A 21,923-nucleotide genomic window follows, 5' to 3' on the forward strand; every position below is an offset into this window, starting at 1 on the left:
AAAGAACTAACAGTATCTTCGAATTTTTTAATAACCAGAGCCGGGCTACTTGGCACTTGTGCAAAAGATGCAAACTTAATATTTTAGTTGTAAACCCACAAATTAAACTGGCACTCTAATTAACAACTTATACAACTCAAATGCAGTGCTAACATGGGTACCTAAATACGTGATGTCACCTAACATTGACACCTCGTTGCACCATCGATCAGAGATGTCCCCGTAATCAACTAATTGGAAAGATCATAGAGTATAGAGAGCTTAGTTTCTCCCAAGTTTCGTACTTTTTTTTATTTTCATTTTTCACTTCTTCTATTTTTCAAGACTGAGCAATTTTACAACCTAGTTTACATTTGGTATAAAATAGCCAAAAGCTAACTTAAATGATTTGAAAAATGTTAGCAATTTTTCCAACACGATTGAATTGGGAACGTACGTCCAAAAAAAAAATCGCAACGAAAAAAAGATTCATTTCATTCCATATTATCTAATTGAATTATATCATAAAATACAGCACTCAAAAGACAAATTGACACCTCTTTGAACACAAGGCATCTCTCATACATAACTCACACTCTCTCATGCATACATAATTTATAAACTCACACCAAAGGACTTGCATTACTGTACTAGAATGGTGAAGTACAAATACGCTAGGGCGCAGACCTCCTTTTGACCAAATATTTTAGTAGCTGGCTAAACAAGTTTACGTAAAACAAGTTTCATTCCAAACTGAGGTGTGAGGAGAAAAGCATGCTTAGGAGCATGCAAATACGAAGGAGAAACCTCAAAGCTGAAGCGTTGTAAGAGGGTTGCTATCACAAATGTATCTAAAACCATGGCCAAACTTTGTCCAATACATTTCCGAGGACCGCCAGCGAAAGCCATGAATACAGCTTGCATCTTTGAGTTGAAAACACCTTCACCAAATCTTTCAGGTTTAAATTGTTTCACATCTTCTCCCCATATATCAGGATCGTGATTCATTAAAGTTATCGGTATGGTCATTTGGACCCAGGCCGGTAGAACCATGTCTCCTAACTTTGTATCTTTGGATATAGCTCTGTGAATCATACTAGTTGGTGGATATAATCTCATCACTTCGTATAAAATCATTGTAACCTGAAATCATATACAAACTAATTGTCTCTTTTTCGTTGGGAATGCACGTAGTATATATTAGAGTACAATTAAAGAAAGACTTACAATTTTGAGTTGGTTTAGTCCCTCAACATTGGGATTTTGATCTCCGAAAACCTGCAGAACCTCTTCTCTTGCTCGTGCTTGCCACTCGGGGTACTTGCTCAGAACATAAAGTACCCATATCAAAGACCGTGCTGTGGATTCGGTCCCGGCGAAGTGAAAACTTCTACACTCATCAATAACATCATCAAGACTAAATTTATTTGTTTCATCTTGATGAGCTTCCAACATTAAACTCAGCATATCACCTTCATTTTTTGCCCCTTTTTTCATTTGTTCAAGTCTCTTAGTCACCACTTTCGTCACTAAAGCTTTGACTTCTTTATGAACTGCTTTCAAAGTGTTAAGATCTTTAGTTGGTAGATTCCTGCAATTAAATTAATTTCACTTGAAGTCTTAGATTGTTGGAGATAATAATTAGATAGACCAGCACATATAGGGAAGTGAAAACAATAAACCAAATTGGATCAGTTCATAATCACTAATTATATTTATTAATAATTACCACCATCCGGGAAAGAACATGAGCCTTGCTACTTTGGATGCTTGTTGGTTAAACTTAGCTCGGAGTTGATATATCTTTTTTGTTTCTTCACTAGTCTCCCCCACTGCAAGTATATTTTTGCACACAATATCATATGTTAGAGCTTCTATATCTGGCCATATATCAACCTCCACCGATTCCTTTGAAGCTAGTGACATGTTCCACTTCTCCATCAATTCCAAAGAGCTCTTCACGATTGCTGGTATCATGTTCTTTTCATGTTTATAAAGAATTGAAAAACCAGAAAGTCAATTTGTTTATAGTCATGACGATAATGTGTGTGGGCATGTGCAGTAAATCAGCTACGCCGACATACCTTTATCTTGTCCATGTGAAAAGTAGGGTTGATAATCTTCTTATGTTCAGCCCATATGTTACCCTCACTAGTGAATAGTCCACCTATAAGCGCCTGAGCCATATGATCTTTCCTTGGCTTTTGAAATTCGTTTGGTCTAGACAGAATGTCTTTCACCAGCACAGGATCCATTATGGTCAGTCTCGGTTTTGTGCCAATCCAGATGAAAAACTGCTTACCTATATATGTATAAGTTTCAGTCACAGTTACAAAAATCACGTTGCATGAGTTCATAAAAATTACCAGCTCTTTTAAAATTTCAAGGTGTGCAAGAGAAAGTTATTAGAACATATAATAATATATCTCAACGCTCTGTAAGGGACTTACCAGAAGGACATAATAATGAAACCTTATATTACCATTAACAGTTTTTGTATTTTCATACCATACTTCTGGGCCAAATGGTGGTGATATGGAAGGACACGGGATGATATATCGTCAGAGTGTTCCATAGGCTCAGATATCACTTTTAGTCTCATTTCCTCCATCTCTTTTGCGTCTCCATAGAAGAACCTATATGGATTTCCCATAAACCCTAGCTCCCTCAGTCGTTTTTCTACTTTCTTTGGCCTAACCCAAAATTTGTTTGCTAATTTAATCGTATAGTGTAAAATGAAAAGTGCAATCACTGCGATTACAGCAGAAGAAGCTATAGTTGCATCCATTTTCACTCAAGCTAATGCAAATGTGTGGAAACTAACGACCTGGTTTTATAGACACCATTTTAGCTGTCGGGTGATAAAATCATCCAAAACTGGCGATTCACATTTAAGACTCGTAGTCGTAGGACTGGTTGGTGATATCAAATTTTAAGGGAAGAAGGGTAGCTTCCAACAAAATAATCTCTAAAAACTGGAGCCTATTAAAAAACTATTAAGCCATATCTTGAAACCAGGGCCAGCTTGTGAAAACTTAAAACGATAGTATCTATGTATTAACAAGTTGTCAAATTGTCCAACTTGTCCAATATTTGCATTAGATATCTTTTAACTTGTCAAATATCTGGATTAGATATTAAATTGGAGATCAATGTATTAACTGGCAAATTGTAGGGTCTAACTTGTCAAATATGTGGATTATGTAATCTATCCATCTCATATTATATATTCTATTTTGATTATAGGTGGTCAAATTGATTAAATGTTTATCAATAATTAGGATAATTTTATGTATTATTTTAAAAAAATAAAAAAATACATTTGAAAAAATAATTAGGTATATATTAATGATAGTAGTTTTAAAATTTATTTAATTATGTATTATGTAAAATTTGTGATTAAAATTTAAATAATTTAACCGTAAATTAGTCAAAATAGGAGGACATGATATGAAGGGAATATTTTTTTAATTAAATCGTAGATCTCGTAATAAAATAGTAAACTAGTGTTGTACGCAGTATATATTGATATTGTTGTATGCAGTTGCACCTTATCAATAATCAATACGATGAAAACCATCTTCCACCTACTAAAATTTAAAGGCTATTTCTTGAACCCCAAATAATTTTGATTTTATATTTGGAATTGGAATTGCATTTAAATATTTGTAACAAAATTGTATATACTTACTTTTATATTTATTTTCTTATTTAAAAGTAGAATTGCAAAAAAAAATGATTTTTAATATATAATATATAAATAGAGGAATTAGATTCAAATATTTTTAACATAATTTTAAATGCTTGTTTTTATAATTATTTCCTTATCCTGAAGTTAGGAGCTAAAAACGGAAATTTGTTTTTAATATTTAAACTAGAGGAGCTATTAACTATTTTTAGATACCTATCTACATAATTATTTCCTTAAAAGCTAGGACCTAAAATGTGTAAATTTATTTTTAATATCTAAATTAGGGGTGTTTAAAAAAATGATAATTTTTATAAGAGATATTAAAGTCTTCAAAAATTCTGTTTTGTATTAAGAAGATGAACATAGAAAAGAAAATTAAATGAACATGCAACCGATGTTAGAGCTTGTTCTAATATAAAATGTATAAATTAATAATGACAGAGTCTCCCGTAAAAATACCAAAACTAGAAATTAAAATAAAAAATTTAATTCTTGTCAAAATATACACATATCATATGCAAATACAACGCACACATCAGATTTTAAAAAAGTCATCGATGGACAAAAAAATTATAATTAAAAACGGCTAGAATCGACCAAAATTTGTAGGAGGTATATTTTAATTATGTGTGGGGCATTAGATTAGTTTGATCTAATAATTTAGATTAGTTTATAATTTTAATTTCAAGTATTGTTTATATTTGAAAACTTTCCTGGTATAATATGGAGATAAAATTCATGAAACAGTTTGATCTTCAATTAAAATAACAAACTTACCCTGCGTTTAATATTAAAAAATGTTGTTAATTGAAATTAAACCTATTCTTCATAGTTCATACTACTACACCATATAGTCACTTATATTTATTATCATACACATATTATATTATGTGAGTGTCATAACTCATATTAATGAACATTTTATTTTAATTCAGACATAAATAATAAAATATTTGTAAAGTTACTTTTAAAAACTTGAACTAAAGATATAAAATTAAGTATAACACATAAACGGATCATTACATTATTTACTAAAAAAATTTTAGTTTAGAAAAGTGTCTCATACTTTTTAATATAATTTTTTTTATTATAAAAGTGAATAAATTGAACATATAATTAATTTTTGGTAAAAAAAATATTACAATAAAATCACTTAAAAAATTATTCTATAGTGTACTTAATATTTTGATATGCTAGAATTATAACTAATCAACGTATTTCAGTTTATTTTGAACTAGAAATTATAACTTGACTTGTTTTTTAAAAAATACTCGAAATTCGAGTTTTACAAGAACATTTTACCAATAAGGCTTTTATGTTATTTAAAGTAAAATATTATATTGGCCTATAATTGGAAAGGTTTTATAAATTATTTTTGAATTGAAAAATATTAATTTTAGGAAAATAATATACAATATTATCAAATTATTATAAGAAAAAAAATTAGAATCATAAACTAATAAACTTGACGAAGAAAGTTGAAAATGATTTGAATGACAATATTAGTACAATTCTTTTTCAAATTTTTGAGAAAAAATAAGTGAATATCAAATATTAGTCTTTCATAATATATAATTATTCTTATATCGCAACCATGATTTATACTCGATTGAGTAAATTTAGATATGAATTATTTGCTTGTGCTACTGCGACTCCAATATATAAATACTAACAGTTTGTTTATTAAATAATTATAATTTTTGAATAATTTTAAATGTATGTTATTTAAAATAGTAATTGACTAATTAGATGTTAGATATATTTGATAATGTCATGTCTAATATGTTTATGTTTAGTTTTCAGATCTTACTTAAATAGGACAAATCAGTACTTAACTGAAATCAGCACTTATACTGAAGTCAGAACTTAAGTCGTCAGTATTTAAGGTTCAGGAGATATTTATCAGAAGATAATATCAGGACTTAAAGGAAACGTTCAGATAAGGAAGACAGCTGATTTACAGGAAGAGAAGATCTAGACAAATGTAAGAAGAGATATGCATGAAGAAGGAATTCCGTGAAGAATGGAATACTTGGAGGAAAAAATATCTGATTGATATATTTTAGGAAGCAGAATTAAGTTCCATATCAATTAGCGATTATCTTGTAACTGTGTAGTATATAAACACAGACATAGGGTTTACACTATAAGTGTTATCATTATCGAGAAGATTATTAATTGTAACCCTAGCAGCTCTCGTGATATTTGTTCATCACTGAGAGAGGACAGTTCCATACTGTAACAAAGTTTATTGTTTTGAATAAAGTTTGTTTTCTGTTACTTGAGTTATTAAAGTTTGATTTGATTGTGTTATACACTGTATTCACCCCACTCTACAGTGTGTGTGACCTAACAAGTGGTATCAGAGCGTACCTGTTAATACACAAACAGTTTAAGATCCAAAAACAATCATGTCTGAAGTAGAAACTCCAACTAAGCCCACCAAAACTGAAGAACCTCCAAAGACACAAATCCAAAGCCGATATGAGACAATTAGAGTTCCCATATTGAGACCATCTGAATATCCCATATGGAAGGTGAGGATGACTATGTTTCTGGAAGCTACGGATCCAGAATATCTTGATAAAATCAAGGAAGAGCCTCATAAACCAACCAAGCTCGCTGTTGCAGTTGCTGGTGAAGCAGAAAAGTCAGTACCAAAGGAGAAGAGTGACTACACTTCCGAAGATATCGCATCAATTGCTAAGGATGCTAAGGTACGACACTTACTGCATAGTGTCATTGATAATGTAATGTCAAACAGGGTAATAAACTGTAAGACTGCAAAGGAGATATGGGATGCCTTGGAAACAAGATGTCAGGGAACTGATACGATTAAGAAGAACAGGAAGACAATACTCACTCAAGAGTATGAACACTTTGACTCAAAGGCTAATGAGTCATTGACTGATTTATATGATAGATTTATCAAACTCTTGAATGATTTGTCACTGGTTGATAAGGAGTATGATCTTGAAGATTCAAACCTTAAATTTCTGTTGGCTCTTCCTGAAAGCTGGGATTTGAAGGTAACAATAATAAGAGACAACTATAATCTTGATGAAACTACTCTTGATGAAATTTATGGGATGCTCAAGACTCATGAACTTGAGATGGAACAAAGAAGCAAGAGGAAAGGAGGAAAGTCAAGGACGGTTGCTCTTAAGGCTGAAGAAGAATCCCCCAAGGCAGCCACCTCAAGGAAAGGCAAGGGTAAAGCGCTCTTCACAAAGTCTGATACTGAGTCATCAAGTTCTGATAGTGATGATGACAGAATCTGAAAGCTTGCCTGAGACGGATGCTGATGAAGAGATGATGAAGCTGTGTGCCCTTATGGTGAAAGGAATCACAAAGATTGCATACAGGAAGTTCAGGAAGGGAAAGAAGTTTTCCAGGAAAGGTGCAAGTTCTGATAAGAAGAATTTCAGAATATCTGAGGGCAAAGGAGGAAAGTCTGACATAGGAAATTATACAAATGTCAAATGCTACAACTGTGGTGAGAAAGGCCACATATCTCCTAATTGCAAGAAAGTGAAGAGTGACAAAGGCAAGGCTCTTGTCACAAAGAACAAAAGCTGGACAGACACCTCAGATTCTGAAAGTGAGGAGAATGATGCCTTGATGGCAAATGCTGATATGGCAGGTGCTGAAAGCAGTTCTGAAGCTGCTGAGTTAAAGGTACCTCAAACTACTTATGCCTTTCATACTGATGATATTAATGAGGTGAGAAGATATCTTAAAACCATTTTCATTAGCCATAGAGATCAAACTTTAACATGTGAAAGATTAACTTCTGAAAATCTTGCTTGCAAAAAGAGGAATGATTATTTAGAAAAAGAGTTAGTCATGTTCCATCAAACTCAGAAAGATAGAGATGATGCTTTCTATGTTAGGGATGAATTACTTAAAATGAATGAATCTCTAAAAACTGAGTTAGAAAAGGAAAGAGAGATTATCAGGACTTGGACTAACTCTGGCAGAACAACTCAGAATTTGTTAAGTAGTGAAAACTGGAAAGAGGGCTTAGGTTATGGAGATGATAAGAATGATAAAGGAACTGTAGATATTAAGCCTATAGTTGTTAAACAAAAGCCAAAGTTAAAACCTGTTAACTTTGTAGCTGTAAAGACTGATACTGAGAAATCAGAAGTTAAAAAGGAATTAACTTCTGACAAACTAAAATAGGAAAAGACAACTGAAGTAAACGTGGGCTTAATGACAAAGAAGCAGCTTAAGCATAAGCTGAAAGATATTAAGAATGCAAACAAGATAAAATCACCTAGGAAAAATAGGAATGGAAAGGAAGGTGTGAATAAAAGCAATGATTATAAGCCTGTTCCTGATGCTCCTAGAAAAATATGTCATAACTGTGGAAGTTCTAACCATCTGGCTTCTTTTTGCAGGAAGAATAAGAATATAAACTCCTTACCTTCAAAGTCAGGAGTTAAGAGTCAGTCTGTTAGATATAAGCCACAAAATCCTTGTTTTCATTGTGGTAGTTTATGGCATTCCATTTATACTTGTAAGGAATATCATAGTTTGTACTATGATTATTATCAAATAAAACCTTCTTTAAAGAGAGTTAGCATTGTTCCTTCTAGTGTAAGTTCTGATTCAAAGTCTGATAGTGTAAATTCTGATAAGAAAAATGTTAACATAAACTCTGATGCTAAATCCGCTGCAAATGTTAACAAACTTAATAAGGTCAAAGGATCCAAGCATGTCTGGGTCCTTAAAACTAATCATTAGTGGTCTTTGTGATTGCAGGGCAACAGGAAAAATATCCTAGTTCTGGATAGTGGATGTTCAGGACATATGACTGGAAATAAAGCCCTGCTATCAGACTTTGTGGAGAAGGCTGGCCCAAGCGTTTCTTATGGAGATGGCAACATTGGAAAAACATTGGGATATGGAAATATCAATCTTGGTAATGTCATCATTAAAGAAGTAGCTCTAGTCTCAGGACTTAAACACAATCTGCTGAGTGTTAGTCAAATCTGTGACAAAGATTATCATGTGGATTTCTTTGAAGAATACTGTGAAGTTGTAAGTAAATCTACAGGCAAAGTTGTTCTGAAAGGATACAGGCGTGGTAACATTTATGAAGCCAAGCTTTCAACAAGTACTGATGGTTCTGCAATCTGTCTGATGAGTAGAGTATCAATTGAAGAAAGCTGGAATTGGCACAAGAAACTCTCTCATTTAAATTTCAACAATATAAATGAATTAGTCAAGAAAGATCTTGTGAGAGGACTGCCAAAGTCAGTATTTGCTCCTGATGGCCTTTGTGATTCTTGTCAGAAGGCTAAACAAAGGAAATCCTCATTCAAGAGCAAGACTGAATCATCAATTCTTGAGCCTTATCACCTACTACATGTTGATCTATTTGGTCCAGCAAATGTCATGTCTATTGCAAAGAAGAAATATGCTTTGGTCATAGTGGATGAGTTCACCAGATATACATGGGTGTATTTCTTGCATACAAAAAGTGAAACTGCATCTATCTTGATTGATCATGTCAGACAACTGGATAAATTGGTCAAAGATTCTGTGAAGATAATAAGAAGTGATAATGGTACTGAGTTCAAGAATTTGTTAATGGAAGAGTTCTGCAAAAACCATGGAATCAAGCAGGAATTTTCTGCTCTTGGAACTCCACAGCAAAATGGAGTTGTTGAAAGAAATAATAGAACTCCCATTAAAGCTGCACGTACAATGCTTGATGAAGCAAAGCTTCCAACCTATTTCTGGGCTGAAGCTGTGCAGACTGCTTGTTTTACTCAAAATGCAACACTCATTAACAAGAAAGAAAAGACACCATATGAGATGGTGAAGAAAAAGAAGCCAAATCTGAAGTATTTTCATGTATTTGGATGCAAATGATTTGTTCTTAAGATACACCCTGAACAGCTATCCAAATTTGATCTAAAAGCTGATGAAGGAATCTTTGTTGGATATCCACTTTCCACAAAAGCCTTCAGATTCTATAACTTGAGAACAATAGTGGTCATGGAATCTATCAATGTCTCTTTTGATGATAAGAAGATTACTGGACTTGAAGATTTCAATGATCATGATTAGCTGAGATTTGAAAATGAAGACTTAAATTCTGATACTGAAAATCCTGACAGTTTAAATCCTGATACTTCAATCTCTGATGGATTAAACTCTGATGTTATTGAAACTGTGGTGACTACGCCAAAGGAAGATGCACCTATGCAGGGGGAGCATACTCAAGATATAACCACATCTCAAGAAACATCAGAACATACATCTGGCTCTTCAAGTTCTGATTCATCAAGCTCTGATAAGCCAAGTTCTGATAATTCTGAAAACTTAAATTCTGAAGAATCCAACTCAGAGAGCATAGTTTCAGGGGGAGCATCAGAAAATGTTGATGAAGATAGTTTGGATCATGGGGGAGCATCCGGTTCTAGAAAAAACCTTCCATCTGCAAGGAAGTGGACTAAATCACATACATCCGACTTAATAATTGGAAATCCTGATGCAAGTGTCAGAACTAGAACAGCTACTTTAAGTGAATGTCTTTACAATTCTTTTCTTTCTCAGACTGAACCAAAGAAAGTGGAAGAAGCTCTTCAAGATGCTGATTGGGTGCAAGCAATGCAGGAAGAGTTAAATGAATTTGAAAGAAACAAAGTCTGGACCCTAGTGCCAAGACCAAAGAACAGATCTGTTGCTGGTACAAAGTGGGTATTCAGAAACAAAACTGATAGTGATGGCATAATTACAAGAAAAAAGGCAAGGTTGGTTGCAAAAGGATACTCTCAACAGGAGGGAATTGATTATGATGAAACATTTGCACCAGTTGCTAGATTGGAAGCCATAAAGATATTTTTGGCTTATGCTGCTCACAAAAAGTTTACTGTCTTTTAAATGGATGTGAAAAGTGCTTTTCTCAATGGAGAATTGGAGGAGGAAGTATATGTTGAACAACCTCCAGGCTTTGTAGATCCCAAATATCCTAATCATGTCTACAGGCTTGATAAAGCACTTTATGGCCTTAAGCAAGCTCCAAGAGCATGGTATGAGACTTTAGCTCTGTTTCTTCTGGAAAGTGGATTTAACAGAGGAATTATAGATAAAACACTATTCTATCTCAACCATGGAAAGGACTTACTTCTAGTTCAGATATATGTTGATGATATCATCTTTGGTTCTACAAATGACAGACTGTGCAAGAAGTTTGCCAAACTGATGCAATCAAGATATCAAATGAGTATGATGGGGGAACTTAGCTATTTTCTGGGCATTCAAGTCAATCAGAATGAAGAAGGCACTTTTATTTGTCAAACCAAGTACACCAGAAATTTGCTGAAGAAATTTGGAATGCAAGATTGTTCAAGTGCATCCACTCCCATGGCCACTGCAACAAAACTGGATAAGGATACTGGTAAATCAGTATATATTACTGATTACAGAGGTATAATTGGCTCTCTACTCTATCTAACTGCTAGTAGACCTGATATCATGTATGCTACCTGTCTTTGTGCAAGATTTCAAGCAGATCCAAGAGAACCACACTTAACAGCTGTGAAAAGAATTTTCAAGTATCTTAAAGGAACAGCTGATCTGAGATTGTGGTATCCCAGAGAATCAGATTTTAAACTAATAGGTTACTCAGATGCAGATTTTGCAGGTTGCAAAATTGACAGGAAAAGCACAAGTGGAAGCTGCCAATTTCTTGGAGGCACATTGGTTTCTTGGTTTAGCAAGAAACAAAAGTCAATTTCCACATCTACTGCAGAAGCAGAATACATTGCTGCAGGAAGCTGTTGTGCACAAATTCTTTGGATGAAGAATCAGTTACTGGATTATGGGTTAACATATTTTAAAATCCCTATTTACTGTGATAATCAAAGTGCTATTGCTATGACATGTAATCCAGTTCAACACTCAATGACAAAGCACATCAGCATTAGGTACCATTTCATAAGGAAACATGTGGATGAAGGTACAGTGGAATTGCAGTTTGTTCCAACAGATCAACAACTAGCAGATATCTTCACAAAACCACTGTGTGAAGCTACTTTTACAAGATTGGTAAATGAACTTGGAATGGTTTCACGTTCTTTCTCTAAATCTGCCTAGCTTTTGTTCTGATGCATCAGACTTTATGATTAGTATTTACAAAAATTACTCTATTTGTGTATTCTGTGCTTAATTGAAAATTGCTTAAGTACTGATTGTTGTCTGATGTGAATTTCTAAACTCTGATAGTGATATGACTGTTTATGTGACTATTCAATCCTATGAGGATAACTGTGCTTGATGCTGAACTAGTAGTCTTTAACATTCTAGAGATCCCATGTTAGGAGTAATTATTTATGTGGAAATCTATTGACATAAGCAAATTCTGATATTGAGCTTAGTCACGTTTACTTTTTCTATCTTATTACTAAGTCAAAAACTAGAATAATGCTTCTCATCTGTTAAGTTCTGATGTTAGTAAATCTGATGAAAGTACTAAGTGCTGATAAACCTCACTCATCAAAAGAAAAAGTTAAAGCAAAGAGAATAAAAATCAGGTACTCCTTTGAGATCTAGAGTAAAAATGTGGAAGGGACGACCCAAGTGCATTGCTGGTATTAAGTAATATGCATCAGAAAAGCAAATAATTATTTTTCTTGGTGACTTTTCACACTCTATGATTACTGGAGAAATACTCTGATAATTGCATAAATTCTAATAAGCAGTCGTGACTCACTTACACTGAGAAGCCACTGTAAAATGGAATTTCAAAAGATGCATAAAATAAGCACAAAACAGTTGAGGTGGACTCGTGCATGAACTCATTCAACAGTAAATTCAGAATAATGACAGATTTTTAGTAAAGTTCTTAGTTATGCCTTATTTCTAAGATGTATTGAAGTGAATCAGACTTTACTCCTTGTCTGATATTTTGCTTAATACACACACTTGCACTCCATATGAATGATGAAAATTACTGTGGCGATCAATGTTGTTTTAGATGAACAGTTTATGTGTCAGATTACATAAATTCCGAGGACAAGTTCTGCTGGAAGTTTCTGATAAATAAGTTCTGAAGAACCGAACTCAGAATTTGTGTGAAGAATCACAGAGATAGGTATTCATTTTTCGAGTTAAGAAATCATGTTCTGATGACTGTTAAGTTTTGATATAAGTCTAAGTGCTGATATTAAATTCTGATCCTCTACTTGACTTATTTGTGGTTAAAATCTGAAACAGTCTTATTTTAAATCAGAATATGAACGGGTAAGATATTAACAGTCAATACAATTAGGGTTAGTGGAACACGTACATGTACAGTAATTTTTACTTGTTTGTTGTGAGCATTAAACCCTGTTTTACTTTTCCAATGACTGTTTTTCTTCTTCCCAGTCTAGGGAGACGAGGTAGAATTATTTCTACCTGTACGCATTAAATTATCCTCGCGTCTCCTGGCATTCTATTGCTTATATAAACCCTCACCTCACATCAGCCTACACATTATTTCTTTTCTCACATACTCACTCTCTTTTCCTTCATACCAACACAATCATGGTTAACTACAATATGTTTTTAAACTATGAAACCTTCAACATGGAATTGAGCTATGAGGACTGGCAGCAGGAATGGCACGTAACTGTCATTCCTGATGAGATTTGGGACTCGGTTCCCTAGGAGGTTCTCACACATCTCCTGTTCTTTTACATGGACTACCATCGCCATCTGGAGCGATTGGAAGAAGAAAGGCTGGAAGCTCTCCTCCAACAAGAGCGAATCATTTGACTCGCTATTCTTTTTGTAGAGAGTCGGAAGAAGAAATAATTTGTTTTCTTCTTCCTGTTTTTCTTCATCGTCAGCTTTGTCCGGCTTCTTAGCCAAGGACAAAAGCTGTTGATGTTAGGTTTAGAAGCTTAGGACAGTCTTGTAATGCTCTGATGTAATTTCAATTTCATGGATGTATTCTCTTAATATATTAATGTAATTTCTTATTTTTGCAAGATTTTGTCTCTGAGATGTTGTAAATTCTGCTGCATTTTTAAATCCTGATAAATCCATATTATGATGACCATTTTAATTACTGATATAAATTAAGTTCTGATTTTAAAATATCAGTACTTGTTTACTTGATTTTTTTTTCTAGTCATTCTCACACTTGAATAATTTTACAGAATATTGGTTTTGCAGTGAAAATGATTAAATAAGTGGGAACAGTTTAAATTTTGAATTAAAACTGACTTACCTCAATTAATGGGATTACTTGGTAAGTGGAACGTTTTTTTTCCTTGAAACACTCTACGTGATAAGTAATGATTACTGTATTCCCGTGCCCATTAACTATTCATTATTGCTACATGTCTGACAGGTGTCCAACGGTTATTTTTTTTAACCAAGTATAAGTAAGAGAGAGAGAAGATTATACAATCTTTTATTTACTTTTACACTTTATCTCTCTTTCTTTGCTTTTACTCTCTCTCATCTCCTGACGTTGGTTTTCATACAGACATTTTATCAAACACCTTACAGGCAATCTTAATTTTCAATTTTTCTCATGGCACCTAAGGATTTGATCATAGATGGAGCCAAGTTCGTTCCCAATAATTATGCTGCAATCCTAAATCATGATGAAGCTCCGTCTAAGTTGCACTTTGTGCAAGATCTTCTTGCACACAGTGAAATTGGGTATGCATTGACCCAACCTTCAGTCTTTTCAAGCCAACAAGTTCTGACGTTTTGGCGGACTGGGCATTTTGATAATGGTGGTGCAACTGGTACTCCCAACATTGTTTTTGAAGTCAATGATGATGAGCATGTGGTGACTCCTGTAATAGTTCGCAAGGCTTTACATTTACCAGAAGGCTGCATTTTCTCAACACCGGAGGAACCAGCTCTACAGCAGCTCATGGCCAATTTGGGGTATGAGCAGAGTTTGGCTAAGCTTGGACAGTTGAAACGAGCACATATCAGGAAGGAATGGAGCTTTTTCTTCGACTGCATCACTAAAGCCTTCAGGAATAAGTGTTCCAACTTTGATGCCATTCCGATAATGAGTCAGCACATCGGGTATGCTATTATTAACCAAACTCATTTTGATTTTGCAAGTGCTGTGCTAGGTTTTATAGGGGATAGGATGACAGAGGATAGGAATGTTGTCTACTTTGCTAGATTCTGTCAGCTTATATATAATTTCTGTTGTGCTGATGAACCCCAACCTACCACTGACTTATTTCCACCCTTTAAACTTGCAAAACGGGCTTTTAATGACTTGGTAAATGCTGACCTTAAGAAAACGGTGGTTAGACCTTTATAGATTCCTCAGTCTATAAAACAGATCCTGATAAATGCTGATCCTCAAACCTATAGATCTATTTATCCTGATGTTCAAACTACCACCACATCCCAAACACCATACCAACCATCAAAACATACCACACATAATTCTATACCTCAACCCTCTCTCAGAACATATCTCAAAACTTATCTCACACCTTCACAGACAGCTCAACCTTCATTCTCAGCACATACTGTGAAGCCTTTATCTTCCAAGCCCAAGAGGACAAAGACTGTTCCTCAGACACCACAGAAGAGAAGGAGGATTGTTCTGAGAGATGAGTCTGATAGTGAGGAACAGGTTTCTGCATCAGAACCTGTTGTAAAAGAAGCTGAGAAGGTTCCTTCTCAGAAGGATTCTGGAATTGGGGGATCTAAGCTTCTCAAAAGGCTTAGAAGAATGACTTCTGCTGAACCTCCCAAGGAATCCCCACCTTCAAAGAGATATAAGAAACAGAGAGCTAAAAGGCCAGCTTCAGATGATGAGGAAGCAGCAGCTAAGGAAGGAGATCAGGAATCTCTAATCTCAAAAGAACCAGAATTTTCTGAAGCTACTACATCTCTCTCTTCATTGTCCCCAACTCAAGAAGCTGCTATAGATAAGGCAAACACACCATCTGTGTCTCCTGTACATGAAACTGTATCTCCTGTAGACCCAGGCACAAGTGCTGAAATTGATATTCACAACCTGGTTGTGCCTGAGGTTCTCTACTTAGAAGCTCCAACAGAAATTAATCCATCAAGAACACCTGTTACTGATGCTAATCAAACTCCAGAATTGTCTACAACACCTTCTGTGTATCTCGATGTTGATGATCAGAATATAGGTGAGCATCAGGATATGGCTGTTGATCAGAACTTGGAAACAGATCGGAACTTAGAGGATGATGTTGACGCCTCTATTGCTTCTCATACTATTGTTTTATCAGAAGATGCTGATTCTGTCAGTTCTGATGCTTCAAATGCTGATGTTACTGGTGATGCTGCTATTAATGCAGATGCTGATGTAGTTGGTCCTTCAGGACATATACCTCAACAAACTGTTCATAAATCTGAACTAGTTAAGAAGTTTGTTACAAGAGCAGCACCAGTACCTTGGAGTGAAACTCCTAGAGGACAGGAGTGGGCTAAGGAATGGAACTCAGTTACCTTTGTTCCATCTGAAAAGATTCTTGCTGAGCACTTGGAAAAAGCTGATGAAATGTTAATTAATGATGATTTCAAGACACAGCTTTGAGTCACTGCATTGAGTACTAGACATCTGCAAGGTCTCCATTCAACAACTCATGCAGAGTTACGTCAAGTTAAGGAAGAATTGCTCAAACAAGATATGACTAGGACACTTGATAAGAAAAAATTCTTCCAACCTACCTTTGACAAAGTTGCTTACATTGAGAAGACCCAAGAGAGGCAACAGTCTCAGATTGATGATATTTTGAAACATCAAGCTTCTCAGAAATCACAACTCGATGAAATCCAAGCCTCAGTGGAATTGCTTGTCTCTCTTCTCTTACCTGCTGATGCCAAAAAGGGGGAGAAAGTAATTAAGTCCAAATACAACACTGTTAAGACACTGAAGGGGAAGGATGATGAAAAAGATGACCAGAGAAACTCTGGAATGGGTGGAGGTCATGGTCAAGGTAGAAGTTTCTCATCAAGAAGAGCTGAAATTACAAGTCAGAGGACAAGTTCTGATGCTGGAAAAAGAATTACTTCTGCTACTGGTAAAAGGATAAGTTCTGATAAACTTCTGGATCTTGATGAAGAAATATCAAGGCGGTTATTTCTGAAAGAAAATCTAGGAATGGACTTGGAAAGTCTGATGGAAGAAGAAGCTAGACTAAAGTCAGAAAAGTCAATTCTAAATCTGAAGCTTCTGTTGGTAAAAAGAAACTTCCAAAGGCCAAAGACATTGTGATAAAAGAAAGAACAAGTTCTGAAGCAACCAAGGCTAAATCAAAATTGCGGATAGATCCAAGGTCCAAGGGAAAAGAGAAAGTCGGTGAACCTATCAAGGTTTATGTGCCTCCAGTGGATGAAGAAATTACTGCTGAAGATGCTGATCTTGCTCTGACTTGAAGAAAATTTTCTAAGACAACCTCTAACATTGCTCAAGTTGTTCAGAGTCAAGATATGGTTAGTTCTGATATCTCAAAGAAGCAAGTAACCTCTGACATAGCTCAAATTAACTTGATATCAGAAGATAAATCAAAGGAAACCTCTGACATTGCTCATGTTTAAACCTTCAAAGATACTCCTACCAGGATTCACCAAAGCCAAACAGACTCAACCTTTGAAGACTGCTGTAAGTGGTTTTGAAGCAAGAGTGGTTACTGAAAAGGAAGCAAGAGATAAAACTGGATTGGGTAGTGCTGATGAAAGAAGAATACAGAACACAACCAATGATCCAACTTCCTTAAGTGAAGCAGGTATTGGAGCAACTCCTGAAAGATTGAATCAACTAGAATCTGTACAGATGGTTTACCATACCTACTTGAAAGAACACATCTTGTTGTACTTCATGACAGATGGCAGGGTTTATCATATAAGGGAAAATGCCATTCCACTGAAGTATTTTGAAGAACTGGAACATGTATTATTCTTACTTCAAGTGAGTGACAAAATAACAGAAAGTGCTGCAAACTATTTGAAGAGTCAAATTCAGAGACAGAAAAGGCTTTATTCTGTTAAGTCTGACAGCACATATCTTCCAAAGTACATAGATCACAAGGGTGATATTGTTGAGATGAAGCCTAACTCTGCTAAGATCATAACTACCTTTCTGGGTTACAAGGCTGTGGAATTCAATCTTGAGTCTGACAAGGCATATTTGATCAGACTGGATCAGGATATAAGGAAAGCTAAAATTAATGATCTCAGGGCTGCAATCTTTCAAACTGGTGAAGATTCTGCAGAACTTAAAGATGCTAAAAGGAGGATGATTGATGAACTCAGATATGCTGAGAGATGTTTGTTAAAGAATTATCTCAGAACAACTCCTAACATCAGAGAGATCAGAAAATGAAGCCAAGACAAGATCTACAACTGCTCAAATTCTGATATGAATACAGACTAAAGTTGTTATCAGAAGTTAAAGTTGGTAAAGCTTTAAGGACTGTAAGTTGTAGTTATCTAGTCAAATTCTCATGCATTTGTACTTAATATTTTTGACATCATCAAATATCTGTTAAACTTGTATATTATGCTAATTTATGAGTTGGAGGAGATTGTTAGATATATTTGATAATGTCATGTCTAATATGATTTATGTTTAGTTTTCAGATCTTACTTAAACAGGACAAATCAGTACTTAACTGAAATCAGCACTTATACTGAAGTCAGAACTTAAGTCGTCAGTACTTAAGGTTCAGGAGATATTTATCAGAAGATAATATCAGGACTTAAAGGAAACGTTCAGATAAGGAAGGCAGCTGATTTACAGGAAGAGAAGATCTAGACAAATGTAAGAAGAGATATGCATGAAGAAGGAATTCCGTGAAGAATGGAATACTTGGAGGAAAAGATATCTGATTGATATATTTTAGGAAGCAGAATTATGTTCCATATCAATTAGCGATTATCTTGTAACTGTGTAGTATATAAACACAGATATAGGGTTTACACTATAAGTGTTATCATTATCGAGAAGATTATTAATTGTAACCCTAACAGCTCTCGTGATATTTATTCATCACTGAGAGAGGACAGTTCCATACTGTAATAGAGTTTATTGTTTTGAATAAAGTTTGTTTTCTGTTACTTGAGTTATTAAAGTTTGATTTGATTGTGCTATACACTGTATTCACCCCCCTTTACAGTGTGTGTGACCTAACATTAGATGTAATAATGATTATACATTTACATAAATAATTAATTAACTTATGAATAAACAAGACCAAGATAATTTACTCAAAATATAACAAACAATAATTTACATACATATACTAGCATAGATTAATTTATCTTAATTAATTATAAAAGATTTAATACGAACTTTGTATTTAGATTCATTGATACATTAGAATAGAACAAAAAAAGTCTTTTATTACGTGAAGTTGGAAATTATCAATCGAATCTGAAGTTTTTTCAATGCGTTAAAAACTAGATGGATTATGCCAATTTTAATTGATAAATTATGACATTGACAATTATCTGACATCTAATAAAATTGAGACTCTGTTCAGCAAATTAAAAAATAAGGATACCTTGTCAACTTTAGTTAATGGATTATGATATACACAATGATATAACCTTATTCCTATTGATGTCAAGAGTATTTTGTTAAGTGAGTTATGATCTAATAAACTCTTTTTTTCGTCAAAAAAAACTAATACTTTCCATTAAAATTTAATTTATATTAACGGTAGTGTAAATTTTATTTTGTTGAATATTTCAATTACATGTTTTTATGACTTTTGTTAGGCATTATTAATCTTTTTAAATAGATGATCATTACTCATTGATTATTTGACCAAAATTCTAAATTTTTGCTTAATCTTGCGTTTATCATATGTGTTAATTTTTAGTTTACTTTTTGGGAACGGATTGACAGAATTCTATGGATTAGTTTAAATCTATTTTAAATGTACAATGACTACCCTGCTTGTATTTATTAACTAAATACAAATTACACGGTACAAATAAGAAAATATATAATTTGTTTAATGAGTTATATTATAAATGTTGTGTATGTTGTTAATGTCTTCCACGAAAATCATACACACTGATAAACAGTCATTCATATTTGATGAATCTGAGATGATACACAAAATTTGTACGAAAATAATTAAGAATGTTATACTTGTTGATGCAAAACAAATCTATAAAATAACCCGTGGCTCGCACAAGTTATTATGCTAGTTAAAAACACTGTGGCAATCACGTTTCTAACTACAAAAACACCTGTTATACACAATTAATCACTGAAAAATTATCAATATTTATTTTTTGTAATTGAGAAAATCTCCTTATATTAGCTATTGGTGCTTTATTGTTGATGGTAAATTGTAGTTGTAGGAGTTCCTTTGTGGCAAGAGGGGAGTGGGTTGATGAAAAGTAGCCACTAGTTGTGGCAAGTTATATTGGCAAGGGGCGGTGGCTAGTTATGGTGATAAGAGGCATTGATTAGTCGTGGAAGTGTTGGTCACGATGATTAGAGGTTCCCAATTGTAATAAGGTTGAAGATAATGATACAGTTATTGTATACATATATTTAAGTATATATTTAAATTAAGAGATTTGTTATATACAGAATAGTGATTTGTACAAGTAAAAATCGTGATTAAAAATTGATCAAAAACCAATTTCTAGTATTCAGTCTAATTTTATTTTTAGTTTGTTGGCTAATTTTGTTTCTAGTTTGTTTCTACGGTAATCATGTGTATCTTGGAAAAAAATGCTCTAATAAATTGGTGTGAATGAGACGTGCATCAACAAATTAATATATCTATTATTCCTAATACCCGCTAATGAAGAAAATCTAATTTTTACCTTTTTACCCTTTTGCTCCTTTACAAATTAACCTTTTTAAGGTTATTCCCGTAATTGCAACATAAAAAATTCAGGTTATTGGACCAAGAACACGACCCAAACTTAAAATTACGTACAAAAACTTACTATCTTTCCATATATTATGTCGCGACCTTAGCTATTAACCTATTTGAATTTGAATTCTTCTCCATGACATCCTGATAATAATGACCTATTCTTCATATCTAGGATTTCTTCTTACAAGTCATAAATTTGTATATAGTATTATTATGCAATATTTTCACAAATCAGGTAAACATTGAGGCTACGGACCAAACATCGATTGATCATGCATCATCCACTCAACAATTGTGTTAGTTTTTTTATTTTTATATTTTCTAACATGAATTAGATACGTTAAATTCAGGGAATATAATAGATGTGTTCCATTTGTTTTGTTCATTTGGTAACATCTTATGTTCAAAGGTTAGATTTAGAATTTTTATTCAAATTTCATAAAAAGTTGGATTCATCAATTACAATTCAAGTTTGACCTAAATTATTGTTTGTATACATCAATCAGTTGATTTATTATTTTTTGTTATATATATATATAATCACGTAGTAATATTATTTTTTACAAAAATTTTGTTCGATTCACAAACATGTTCACACTAAATTGTTAGGATGAAGGTGGTGTAAAGGTTATATAGTATTCACACTTTGATAATTGGGATAGATGTAAAGGTATTATTTTATAATTTTTTCTTATACAAACCTGTTCTGGCGGTTTTTTTTTTAATTCTGATTGAGGTGGATTTTAGAAAACAAGACATTCTTTGGAAAGAATAAGATAGTTTCTTGAAAATGCAAGAAACAATATATTATTTCCAAATCCTTAGCTAAAGATTATAAATACATGACTCATACATGATGTGAATGTGTATGGATGCTGAGCTTATTTTAGATGTTTGATTATTACAAGATTACTCATATCTAGTAGTACATGACAGTAAATCAGCTCTTTATATTGTTTCAAATTTATGTTTCATGAATGCATGATCCACCCAAAAATATATAAAATCCCAAGCAATTTTTTTTTTTGTGAATAACAAAAATTAAACATAAATATAATAAATGAGATATGAATAATGTTTATGTTATTCCAACTAAACGAGAAATATATCTTTTTGTGGTTTTTTAAAATAAAATAAAAATATGTGCCCACAAATTTTATTTTGTGCTTATAATTCTATATTTGTTCCTTCATGTATATATATAAAAAAAATCTACAAATTTAAATTTTTAATTGCTACATTTGTTAGAATAAAGTGTTTGGTCTCTGCCTAGCTTTGTATGAACTAAACAAATATATTAATAATGATTGTCAATTGTCATATACCTTCCAACTATCAATCTTCTCTCAGTCTGCTGATATCTTCACTAAAAGCATTTCCTTATCAAA

General features: G+C 33.5%; 1 protein-coding gene across 1 annotated transcript; it reads right to left on the reverse strand.

Annotated features, from left to right (window-relative positions):
• Positions 1 to 450: 450 nt before the first annotated feature.
• On the reverse strand, positions 451 to 2,970 carry LOC141671091 (cytochrome P450 72A397-like). Its single transcript, XM_074477199.1, has 5 exons — positions 2,488 to 2,970; positions 2,064 to 2,281; positions 1,709 to 1,959; positions 1,207 to 1,570; positions 451 to 1,122 (listed from the first exon to the last, which is right to left on the reverse strand). Exons 1-5 carry the CDS (start codon positions 2,765 to 2,767, stop codon positions 697 to 699), a joined length of 1,539 nt encoding a protein of 512 aa, XP_074333300.1. The 5' UTR covers positions 2,768 to 2,970; the 3' UTR covers positions 451 to 696.
• Between the last annotated feature and the right edge of the window lie 18,953 nt (positions 2,971 to 21,923).

The sequence above is a fragment of the Apium graveolens genome, chromosome 1 (assembly GCF_009905375.1).
Source record: "Apium graveolens cultivar Ventura chromosome 1, ASM990537v1, whole genome shotgun sequence".
Taxonomy (NCBI): Eukaryota; Viridiplantae; Streptophyta; class Magnoliopsida; order Apiales; family Apiaceae; genus Apium; species Apium graveolens.

Bases quoted from the DNA above. Each gene is read 5' to 3' on its own strand.
- LOC141671091 (XM_074477199.1), bottom strand. From the start codon at position 2,767: ATGGATGCAACTATAGCTTCTTCTGCTGTAATCGCAGTGATTGCACTT. The intron at 2,282-2,487 runs GTATGAAAATAC...ATACATATATAG, and splicing joins CCATTTGGCCCAGAAGTATG to GTAAGCAGTTTTTCATCTGG. The intron at 1,571-1,708 runs GTAATTATTAAT...ATTTAATTGCAG, and splicing joins ATGTTCTTTCCCGGATGGTG to GAATCTACCAACTAAAGATC.